Genomic DNA, 12,291 nt, shown 5'->3' with positions numbered 1-12,291 from the left:
GTGTGATTAAGTTGTGACAATGACAATCGTGTGATTAATCAATTACAGCCCTAATATTAATATATATATATATATATATATATATATATATATATATATATATATATATATATATATATATATATATATATATATATATATATATATATATATATATATATATATATATATATATATATATACACACACTGCATAAAAAGGTGATATTTGACAGTCAGAAAGTCCGACACTGAAAAAGAAAAAAACATTTTTATTTGATCCCCAAGTTAATATTTCAATTCATGTGTTTCTTTACATAAGAGCAACAGACACAAATACAATAAGACATAATATTAGAACATTCTGAAGTACAACCACGACCACAAACCAACCTCCATACAGCATTTAGAAAAAGCCGTGTCAGAGCAGATGGATGAACAGACAGATTCCCGCTCAGTCTCCACACCGTGTCCTGTCTTCAGTCTGAACGCGGTTTCAGCACAGCAACATCGGGTTCATCAGAGAAACCTGTCAAACCGATCGACAAATTGTTCTTTTAGACACCTTTTTCAGATCCTAAAGCTGCTCTTGGTCCACACATAAGAGTGAGAGAGAGAGAGAGAGAGAGAGAGAGAGAGAGAGAGAGAGAGAGAGAGATGGAAGGAAGGAAGGAAAGAAAATGTCTGCAGATTGAAATGTTCTGTACAGCAGGATAAATGAGGATGAAGTCCTTGGAAAGCTGCTGAGTTCAAAACCAGACGAGTCTCTTTGTGCTTGAGGACATTAACCCTGGACTTCATTTTTTTCCTCTTGATCGTCTTCAAGCAAATCATCTGATCGCCTGAAACATTCTTTAAAAAAGTGGACCAGGGACTGACTGAGGTGCTGCCTCACCACCTCACTGTGCAGGAAGTGACCTTCATCTGGATAAATCTGAAACGAGAAGAAAACATGATTAAGACCATGTGAAACACCAGCTCTGAATAAAGACGTGTTTTGTTGTTTAAGAAATGAATTCTGACTGTTTATAGTTCTGTGTTTTTGTTGTTCTGTTTTTTTTCTCTACAACAAATATCATATTTATATGTATTGATGTGCTTGTTCTAATCCTGCATGTTATCGGTTCTGTACCAACAGCACGGTCACAGGGGGTGCGCCACATGATCAGATTTCAAAAACATGTAAATGTTTATTCTCTATTTTACATTTACACCATTTAGCAGAAGCCCCTCATCCAGAGATACTTTATTATCTCATTAATACACCTGAGCAGGTGAGGGTTAAGAGCCTTGCTTAGGGCCCAGCTGTGTCAGCTTCGTGCTGCTGGAATTTGAACCAGTAACCTTCTGGAAGTCAAATGTCCAACATCTTAACCACTAAACTTCTACTTCCCCTCAATCAACATGTGGGAAAGGAGTCTTCAGTGTCAGTGGGTTTTATAACAGGTAACAGTAAAGATGTCATTTTCATCAGCACCACTGCTGCTACGTGAATATGACGTATCACAAGACCATGGAGACCGAGACGTGTCCTGAGAGTCACATAGAATACACATTTACATGGCAGAGGTAGAGCTGCATCTTCCTGGAGACACAAAAGGAAAAGAACGTCTGTTTTTTTGCTGTCTGTCTGAACCAATGAAATAAAAATAAACTGTTCCATATTGAATTGCGTAGCATCATATTTTTTTCATTGCATCGTAACGGGGTGAATCGTATCATATCACATTGGTAACTGCTTCATATGTATCTTTAATATATATATATATATATATATATATATATATATATATATATATATATGTGTGTGTGTGTGTGTGTGTGTGTGTGTGTGTGTGTGTGTGTGTGTGTGTGTGTAAAACCAAGTTGAAAAGTCAGAGATTTCATGCATTAGTGTGGTCCTTTTGAATCATCCGTTTTTCTCATCAGTGTGCTATCAGCTGAGAGCAGCAAGAAGACCTTAAACTTAGAGAACATCTGACCTGAATGAGCCTCAGTCATTTAACATTTAATACTGAATAAAAAGTCGGATGTGTAATGAGCAGAGAGTGAACTGAGACTCTCCTGGTGTTTAGTTTTTAATTAAATTAGTGAAAGAGTGTGCACGTCTGTTTAATCTGTTAAAGGTGAAGGCCTCAGGACTCACAAATCTTTCTCCTGACTGCAGCACAAGTGTGTGTGTGTGTGTGTGTGTGTGTGTGTGTGTGTGTGTGTGTGTGTGTGTGTGAATTTTCTCAGCTAATTTCTCATATCATTAAATCTTTTTCATATTCAGCTTCAGTGGTTAACTGACACACACACACACACACACACACACACACACACACACACACACACACACACAAAAATACAAATACAAAAGCTGATATTTTACCTGGAGACTGTAATTAACTTTTCCATTGATTAACTCTGAAATGAATTTAGCCGTGTGCTGAAAATGGACTTTTTCTGTAAAAAATATAAATAAAAAAGAAAGAAAGAAAGAAAGAAAGAAAGAAAGAAAGAAAGAAAGAAAGAAAGAAAGAGATCATATACATTTCCTTTATACTTTTATAGTTAAGTCCCACATAAACACCATGCATTTTGTCACTGTTTTATGACTATCTATCTATCTATCTATCTATCTATCTATCTATCTATCTATCTATCTATCTATCTATCTATCTATCTATCTATCTATCTATCTATCTATCTATCTATCTATCTATCTATCTATCTATCTATCTATCTATCTATTGATATATCTATAATGTTTGCCCACAATGCTCTGAACTTAAAACTATTTTTAAACTTTGCTCATTTTATTAAACACTGGTTAATTATACTCCGGGTTGCATTCCTGACAAAAAAAAATCTGGCCAAACCAGGACCCTGCATGTGCCCCAAACCATTGGCCCCGCCTTAAACCAGCAAGTCATTGACACAGCCGACACTGCCGAGATCAACACTTTCGGAAGTTTAGCCCCAGCAGAGAACGTAGTTCTTTAGGGCATGCCATGCCCAATCTCTGGTGTGCCAATCGGTCCTAGAAGACTTACTGAGACAGCTGTCACTCTGGCCCCTGTTTAATTATATTCCGGATGCGTCCTAAATTTTAGGTCCTTCCAGTTACATCACTGACAGCTGTAGCATTAAACTAGGAGACCCAAACATGTTCCAGCATGACAATGAAAACCCTGTGCAGAAAGCCAGCTAAAAGGGGATTTTCCATGGGTTGGAGTGCAAGACCTCCTGCTATAGAGCTCTAAAACCTATTGAACACCTTTAGGATGAATGTAAAAGCTGACTGCACCCAGTGGTGGACAAAGTACACAAACCATGTACTTGAGTAAAAATAGAGATACAGTAGATAAAATATGACTCCAGTAAAGGGCTATAGCAATATATATATATATATATATATATACACTGTATATATAATGTAAAGTCGCAGTACATCCTCAATGACTTAAAACTTCACTTACTACACTATTAATAAAATGATAGAATTAATAGTAATAAGAGCTAAAATTTTTATTTATTTATAAATAAAAAGGAACGACTGGTTTTTGATATAGATATTTGAAATATTTATAGTTTAAGTCTTTCTAGATAAATTTACTTGAGTAAAGTACAGATACACGTCAAAACTAATTAAGTACAGTAATGAATTACATTTACTTTGTTACTGTCCACTACTGACTGCACCCCAGACCTTCTACATGCACCTGACTTTACTAAAACCTTTGTGGCTGAGCACAAATATCCACAAAACTAAGAGGAACATCATCACAGAAGAGTGGAGCTTATAATATTAGCAAATGGAGGCTAAATGTGGAATGAGATGTTAAAAAAAGCAATCTTATGTTCAGGTGTCCAGAAACCTTTGTCCATATAGTGTGTGTGTATATGTATATATATATATATATATATATATATATATATATATATATATATATATATATATATATATATATAGTCACGGATAGACCAAGCGTCAGAAACCAGGAGTAATACAGAATGTCTTTATTGGGTACACATTTAACTGAAGGCTTCCAGTGAATTGGTAGGACAGTAGGAGTAGGACAGGTGTAGGTGATTAGTAGGAGTAGGACAGGTGTAGGTGATTAGTAGGAGGAGGACAGGTGTAGGTGATTAGTAGGAGGAGGACAGGTGTAGGTGATTAGTAGGAGGAGGACAGGTGTAGGCGATTAGTTGGAGTAAGACAGTTGTAGGTTATTAGTAGGAGGAGGACATGTGTAGGTGATTAGTAGGAGGAGGACAGGTGTGGGTGATTAGTAGGAGGAGGACAGGTGTAGGTGATTAGTAGTAGGACAGGTGTAGGTGATTAGTAGGAGTAGGACAGGTGTAGGTGATTAGTAGGAGTAGGACAGGTGTGGGTGATTAGTAGGAGTAGGACAGGTGTGGGTGATTAGTAGGAGTAGGACAGGTGTGGGTGATTAGTAGGAGGAGGACAGGTGTGGGTGATTAGTAGGAGGAAGACAGGTGTGGGTGATTAGTAGGAGTAGGACAGGTGTGGGTGATTAGTAGGAGGAGGACAGGTGTAGGTGATTAGTAGGAGGAGGACAGGTGTAGGTGATTAGTAGTAGGACAGGTGTAGGTAATTAGTAGGAGTAGGACAGGTGTAGGTGATTAGTAGGAGTAGGACAGGTGTAGGTGATTAGTAGGAGGAGGACAGGTGTAGGTAATTAGTAGGAGGAGGACAGGTGTAGGTGATTAGTAGGAGGAGGACAGGTGTAGGTGATTAGTAGTAGGACAGGTGTAGGTGATTAGTAGGAGTAGGATAGGTGTAGGTGATTAGTAGGAGGAGGACAGGTGTAGGCGATTAGTAGGAATAGGACAGGTGTAGGTGATTAGTAGGAGTAGGACAGGTGTAGGTGATTAGTAGGAGGAGGACAGGTGTGGCGATTAGTAGGAATAGGACAGGTGTGGGTGATTAGTAGGAGTAGGACAGGTGTGGGTGATTAGTAGGAGGAGGACAGGTGTGGGTGATTTGTGGGTGATTAGTAGGAGTGGGACAGGTGTGGGTGATTAGTAGGAGGAGGACAGGTGTGGGTGATTAGTAGGAGGAGGACAGGTGTGGGTGATTAGTAGGAGGAGGACAGGTGTGGGTGATTAGTAGGAGTAGGACAGGTGTGGGTGATTAGTAGGAGGAGGACAGGTGTAGGTGATTAGTAGTAGGACAGGTGTAGGTAATTAGTAGGAGTGGGACAGGTGTGGGTGATTAGTAGGAGTAGGACAGGTGTGGGTGATTAGTAGGAGGAGGACAGGTGTAGGTAATTAGTAGGAGGAGGACAGGTGTAGGTGATTAGTAGGAGGAGGACAGGTGTAGGTGATTAGTAGGAGGAGGAAGGTGTGGGTGATTAGTAGTAGGACAGGTGTGGGTGATTAGTAGGAGTAGGACAGGTGTAGGTGATTAGTAGGAGGAGGACAGGTGTAGGCGATTAGTAGGAATAGGACAGGTGTAGGTGATTAGTAGGAGTAGGACAAGTGTAGGTGATTAGTAGGAGTAGGACAAGTGTAGGTGATTAGTAGGAGTAGGACAAGTGTAGGTGATTAGTAGGAGGAGGACAGGTGTAGGTGATTAGTAGGAGGAGGACAGGTGTAGGTGATTAGTAGGAATAGGACAGGTGTAGGTGATTAGTATCAGGGAGAGGCTGAGTGAGAGTGTGAGCCTTGGAGGGAGGCGTGGCCGGTGGTTCTTTGACATACTGCTTACAATTAAATCAAAGAGGCACGTGTAGGTCAGACAAATATAACATAACATTTATAATGAAATAACCACAAATGTCTTTTCTGAGCTCACATCATTATCAGTTTTATTCAACCCCCAAGTCACATTCAATCTTAGTACTTAGTACAACATCCTTTTACAGTTATAACAGCTTTTAAACGTGAAGCATAGCTTGACACAAGTGTCTTGCAGCGATCTACGGGTATCTTCGCCCATTCATCATGGGCAAAAGCCTCCAGTTCAGTCACATTCTTAGGCTTGCGCACTGCAACTGCTTTCTTTAAGTCCCACCAGAGGTTCTCAATCGGATTTAAGTCTGGTGACTGCGATGGCCACTTCAAAATGTTCCAGCCTTTAATCTGCAACCATGCTCTAGTGGACTTGGAGGTATGCTTGGGATCATTGTCCTGTTGAAAGGTCCAACGCCTTCCAAGCCTCAGGTTTGTGACGGACTGCATCACATTGTCATCCAATATCTCCTGGTACTGAAGAGAATTCATGGTACCTTGCACACGCTGAAGCTTCCCAGTACCTGCAGAAGCAAAACAGCCCCAAAGCATGATTGACCCCCCGCCATGCTTCACAGTAGGCAAGGTGTTCTTTTCTTCATAGGCCTTGTTCTTCCTCCTCCAAACATAGCGTTGATCCATGGGCCCAAACAGTTCTAATTTTGTTTCATCAGTCCACAGAACACTATCCCAAAACTTCTGTGGTTTGTCCACATGACTTTTGGCATACTGCAGTCGACTCTTCTTATTCTTTGGGGACAGCAAGGGGGTGCGCCTGGGAGTTCTGGCATGGAGGCCTTCATTACGCAGGGTGTGCCGTATTGTCTGAGCAGAAACTTCAGTACCCACATCTGACAAATCTTTTCTCAGTTCCTCAGCAGTCACACGGGGACTTTTCTCCACTCTACGCTTCAGGTAGCGCACAGCAGTCGAAGTCAGCATCTTCTTTCTGCCACGACCAGGTAGCGTTTCAACAGTGCCCTTTGCCTTGAATTTGCGAATGATGCTTCCTATGGTGTCTCTTGGTATGTTTAACATCTTTGCAATCTTCTTATAGCCATTGCCCTTCCTGTGAAGAGTAATCACCTGTTCTCTTGTCTTCCTGGACCATTCTCTTGACCTCACCATGTTTGTAACCACACCAGTAAATGTCTAGAAGGAGCTGAGTATCACAGTCATTTTAAAGCTGCCTAATTGGTGCTTATTAGGCTTTATTGCTGCTCCCTGATATCCACAGGTGTTTTCAATACCTGATTGAAAACACTTCATTGAACCTCTGTTCTTCAGAGTGGTAGTCTTTAAGGGGTTGAATAATTATGTCAATGAAGAATTCACAAAAGAAACATTTACTACTGTATTACAAAACTAATTGATGTCATTTTAGTTGCATATGGTTCTTTAAGAAGTCCTTGTAGGATTTCATTCTGAATACAATTACAAATGTACACTAAATTCCCTAAAACCATTTACAGCATTGGGGGTTGAATAATTTTGAACACAACTGTATGTATTGTTCTATATTAATTTTTACTGCTATAAATATTTACATGGTGGTTATGGAGGGAAGGAGGGAGCAAGGAAAGAAAAAACCTACCATCTGCAGTGGGGTGAACGATCAAAAACTTCTTATCGACGAACCAAGGCACCCGGTGTGAGAAATTGAACATCTGGGGACGTTTTCAAATAATAAATTCACATTTGGTAAACTGTACTACTTGATGTAGCAGCTCTGAAATGAAATTGTACCTGGTACGCTCGATGTTCTGACGCTGGAAGGCCAAAATATCGTTCGGAAAAAAAAGATGCTGAAAAGCAGGTACAGTTATGAAATTTATCAATGTGCATATCATGTGCAGAAGCAGACAAGATCTCGCTGTCTCAAACACACACACACACACACACACACACACACACACACACATTATTTAGCACATTTCTTTTTCAATTTTACATCATTATTGTAAGCCTTATAGTTTTATAGTTTTGTGTACCATAGAGTCGGAAGTCAGTGATGGGTGAGAAAACTGCTCCACACTTCAGAACGGAGGCCTCTGAGCTGAGCAGAAGGCTGGTGATGTGTCCTCCATACACCTACAACACACACACATCATCACCATTAATCATTATTCATCACACTGCAGACTGGCTACATCTGACTGTTTCACACAATACACACCGATACGGCTGATAAAGCTCTCTGTGCTGAGGTGATGAGATCACTGAAGAGTCTTAGAGATACAAATGCAGTTGTTGAATACTGGAATAATCATATCAAATACAATACGCAGAGACATTTTTTTTTTCATTGTGTATAACATATACAGAACGTATAATGTTTGGTGTTCTTTTTTTGTGTATTCTGCATTGCACTTTATGTGGCAAGGACAACTTTCTTTAGTCCTTAGCGCTGTGTTGTGGTGTTTTATGTAGCAACAGGGTCCTGGAGAAACGTTTTATTTTACTGTGTACTGCATCAGCTATATATGGTTGAAATGACAATAAAAGGTTCTTGACTTGACTCGAAGTGTAAGTAAAAATCCAGGTGAATGTTACAGGATAGATAGATAGATAGATAGATAGATAGATAGATAGATAGATAGATAGATAGATAGATAGATAGATAGATAGATAGATAGATAGATAGATAGATAGATAGATAGATAGATAGATTTTAGGTAAACTTCTAAATTGATAATACTATAGAAATGATGACTGCTAAAAAACCTTGTATACAGTACAGATTTACTCTAAAAATAACTCAACATACAGCCATTAATGTCAAAATAACTGGCAACAAAAGTGAGTACACTCTAAGTGATAACAGCTGTATGCCGTACTAACCATGCAAAGTCTGTGACATTCTGAAGAAGAACATGATGCCCTTCATTTACAAATGGCAGTTTCCCAACATATTACCAAACCCAAACACAACGCCAAGATGACAACTGCCTTGCTGAGGAAGCTAAAGGTAAAGGTGAAGGAGTGGCCAAGTATGTCTCCAGACCTGAACCCTATTGAGCACCTGTGGGGCATCATCAAGCAGAAGATGGAGAAGCACCATGTGTTTAACAACCAGCAGATGTCATTATAGAGGAGTGGAAGAGGATCCCAGCGACAACCTGTGCAGCTCTGGTGAATTCCATACCCAGGAGGATTAAGGTAGAGCTAAATAACAATAGTGTTTAAACAAAGTATTTACACTTTGGACACAGTTTTGACATGTTCACATAGGGTGTACTTACTTTTGTTCGCAGCTATTTAGACAATAAATAAAAATGATGGGAAAATGGAACTACAATGTGTCACAATCTGTTTTATTGGATTTATTCATGCAGGTCAAAAATATTTATTATAAGCTTCTTTCTTTTCAAATTTCTATTACAGCATCATTATAACAGGCTGTATATGAACTGGGAGAAAACTGGTAGTTCTATGTGAAATTAGACACTGAGCACACCCATATAACCAAAATGGCATGATTAATGTTTTATAAAACATGGCAAAAACTTGACCGTGAGATTTGTAGTCAAATCAGGCTCCTCCTTTCAAAACATTGAATCTTCGAATATTCAGGGTCATCCCTAATATATATATTCTGTTATTCCAAATCACACACAGAGATAAAGTAGTGCCATCGGATTACATTAATGTACATGAGCTTTAATAGACACTGATTAGAAAAAAAAAAGAGTTTTTCGCAACTGTTATATGTCTCTACTAATAATGAAGCTGTTGGAGTTAACTGCTGGAGCTGTTTTTTTATTCTATTTCTCATTTCTTTTCCAGTTCGTCAAGAAGAGAGGAGTCTTACAAATGCGGATGCAGTTGTTCGAATACAGCACATTCTGCAAAACTGCCTGTGTGTTCAAAACTGAATTTCCAGCCAATCACAATCTAGTATTTACAGAGACACTGACAATAATTATATTTAAATTCATTTGAAATGTGACCAGCGTTGTTCAGAATCTGTGTACATTATTTACAGGTTTTTTTATACCTTTTAACTAACATCAGGACAGGAGATTAATGATTAAGGCTCTGAGTTATTGATCAGAAAGTCAGAATGATAAGAGAATAAATATACACTGTATATTCACAGAGCTCTATAAAAGGAGATCTTCCACTACAACCCTTTAAAAGCATATCATTATAGAGCTGCTGGACATATTGGAGGTCTAGTTCAAGTGTTGGAAAATGTCATTCCACCAAAGACATATACAATTGTGTGTTTGACTTTGTGTACAATTTGTAAACAAAAAAAAAAAAAAAACACAGTTTGTCTGGATAAGTCAGGTGTCCCAATACGTTTGACCACAGAGTATTGAAGCTTCTTCTATATTCAGTATACTGTAAATTCAGGTATAATTTATACTAATAATTTTTTCTGATTCTTTCCTTGATCTGTATCTGTGCCAAATATTCTAATTGTAACATCTTTGGTATTGTTTTCTTACCTGTCCAAAGGCGCCAATCCTGGATTTGTCGATGTACGGCTCTTTGGCTAAAATGCTACAAAACACCAGAGTTGTTAGTTTGTACAATATTCAGAAAAATTAAAGCAGAATGTTTCAGTGTGCACGTTTAAGAATTTTCTGGAAGCGTCACAGAAAGTATATGAGAAGCGTAACATTCCTGTGTCTCGATTTGTACCTGAGAGCTTTCAGCTGGTCCTCTTTGTCAAGCTTGTGTACAAATTCAGAGCCCCGTGAGCCACTGCCACGCCCGTCACAGCGTACAGCGATCACGCCCAAATTGCTGACTAAGACCGTGGCCCAGTCCAGCTGGAACTGCTCTGATACAACCTGTCCTCCTGGAGTCTCATCCCTGAGACACAGAGTGTAAGAACGAGATAAACACAGGAAGTAAGACAGGGCTGTTTAAAACGTAAATAAAGCAAATGTAAACTATTGATAAAACAGTGTTACATCTTATTCTTTTGTAATTATTTGTGGATTTAGAGAAATCATCTGGGTTTTATGAATGACTATCCTTTTAACTTCATTCTTATTAACATCTGTCTGTGAGAAAGCATCCACAGGTCAACAGAAACACATTTTATTCCCAGAAATTCAATGAAATTTATATGTTTAAAGTTATACAGAAGGCTTTGAATATTATAATGGATTGTTCCCACCCCTTATACTTTCAATTCCAGATGTTGCCTTCAAGAAGGCACTTTAAACAATCACGGCTGAGGAAAAAATCAAGAATGTGAGTAGGTAGTGTATGAATACGTAATACATATACACTATGGGACAAAAGTATTGGGACACCTGACCTTTCTTGCCACATGTGGTTATTTTCCAAACTGGTACCACACAATTGTATTGGACGTCTTTAGATGCGGTATAATAAAATTTTGCGTTCACTTGAACTTGGAAACTCAAACCTCCATGAAGATCTGGTTTACCTGGTTTAAAGTAGATGATCTTGAATGGTCTACAATAAAGCTCTGATCCCAACCCTAATGAAAATTTTTTAGATTAATTTAAAATGCTGACGCACCCCAGGCCTCCTCACCTCACCCTACAGTACATCAGTAGCTGACTTTACTAACAATCTTTTGGCTGATAAACACAAATGTAAAAATCTAGTGGAACATCTTCCCAGGAGAGTGGAGGGAATTATAAGAGAAAATTGGAACTAAATATGGAATGTGATACTTATGACCAGGTGTCTGCAAACTTCTGGCAATATAGTGTATACGTATTATATATAATATATATGGAAATCTATATGTCTATATGTGTACATTTTCAAATGTAAGTGTTTGGATTTTTATGCTGTTTTTATGTATTTTTGTGTTGTTTGTTAGGTGATGTGTGCAGAGCATTTTTCTGCTCTGTGGGCAATAAAGTAAGCAACTAACTAACTAACTAACTAACTAACTAACTAACTAACCAACTAACTATCTAAACACATAAACAGGGTTTTGTTTTCAGTGTGATGCTTTTTTTAATTCTATTGTGTGAAGTTTATCAGGCTGCTAAATCCCAGATTCGGACTGGTTGGAATTTATTTTCTCGAACAGCAGCTCTGACAAAACAATGTATATGAATGTACTCTGGGAAGTGGGAAGTGGGCTTGGTCATATGGAGGGCGGGGCCAAGGGGAAGTGATTGGTAAGAATCACACACCTGTGCCATCTGTTAATTATAGTGTTCTGTTTTTTATTCGACAGAAGCAGAGAGAGAGAGAGAAAGAAAGAAAGAAAGAAAGAAAGAAAGAAAGAAAGAAAGAAAGAAAGAAAGAAAGAAAGAAAGAGAGAGAGGGGAAGAAAGAAAGAGATAAGCATCCACAGCATGTGTCAGCATGACAGCATAGAGGTGGTGATAGTGAGACTCACACGAGCAGCAGTAGAGGGTAATGTGCTGTGTTTATGAAGCTTGCCGGTTTCAAGATCTGTAGTGACAGAGCTGGAGACAACAAACACAACACACATAGAGTAGGTATATACACACACACACACACACATCTGTGTAACTGGATGCATCCAACATTTTATGTATAATTAGGTGTGAATTTATCTGAAGATGAGGGACGTACTGTAATCCTCCACATCTATCTTTAT

General features: G+C 38.7%; 1 protein-coding gene across 4 annotated transcripts in view; it reads right to left on the bottom strand.

Moving 5' to 3' along the window:
• Positions 1 to 230: 230 nt before the first annotated feature.
• The window catches only part of LOC124385243 (dipeptidyl aminopeptidase-like protein 6), a 120,852-nt gene continuing 108,791 nt past the window's right edge, over positions 231 to 12,291 (bottom strand). For 3 of the 4 annotated variants that reach the window (XM_046848434.1, XM_046848435.1, XM_046848436.1), the window contains 9 exons: positions 12,267 to 12,291; positions 12,067 to 12,136; positions 10,371 to 10,544; positions 10,175 to 10,229; positions 7,712 to 7,811; positions 7,467 to 7,525; positions 7,315 to 7,387; positions 2,353 to 2,426; positions 231 to 912 (listed from right to left, as the gene is read on the bottom strand). The exon at positions 12,267 to 12,291 is cut by the window's right edge and continues 74 nt beyond it. In XM_046848434.1, the coding sequence (XP_046704390.1) occupies positions 763 to 912; positions 2,353 to 2,426; positions 7,315 to 7,387; positions 7,467 to 7,525; positions 7,712 to 7,811; positions 10,175 to 10,229; positions 10,371 to 10,544; positions 12,067 to 12,136; positions 12,267 to 12,291 (780 nt within the window). In that variant the 3' untranslated portion in view covers positions 231 to 762. Of the gene's footprint in view, positions 913 to 2,352; positions 2,427 to 7,314; positions 7,388 to 7,466; positions 7,526 to 7,711; positions 7,812 to 10,174; positions 10,230 to 10,370; positions 10,545 to 12,066; positions 12,137 to 12,266 lie in introns of those variants that run through there. The other variant, XR_006925714.1, reaches the window with a different exon arrangement.

Source organism: Silurus meridionalis, chromosome 4 (assembly GCF_014805685.1).
Source record: "Silurus meridionalis isolate SWU-2019-XX chromosome 4, ASM1480568v1, whole genome shotgun sequence".
Taxonomy (NCBI): Eukaryota; Metazoa; Chordata; class Actinopteri; order Siluriformes; family Siluridae; genus Silurus; species Silurus meridionalis.
Note: the sequence above shows the minus strand (reverse complement) of the source record. Positions and strands in the feature narration are given on the sequence as shown.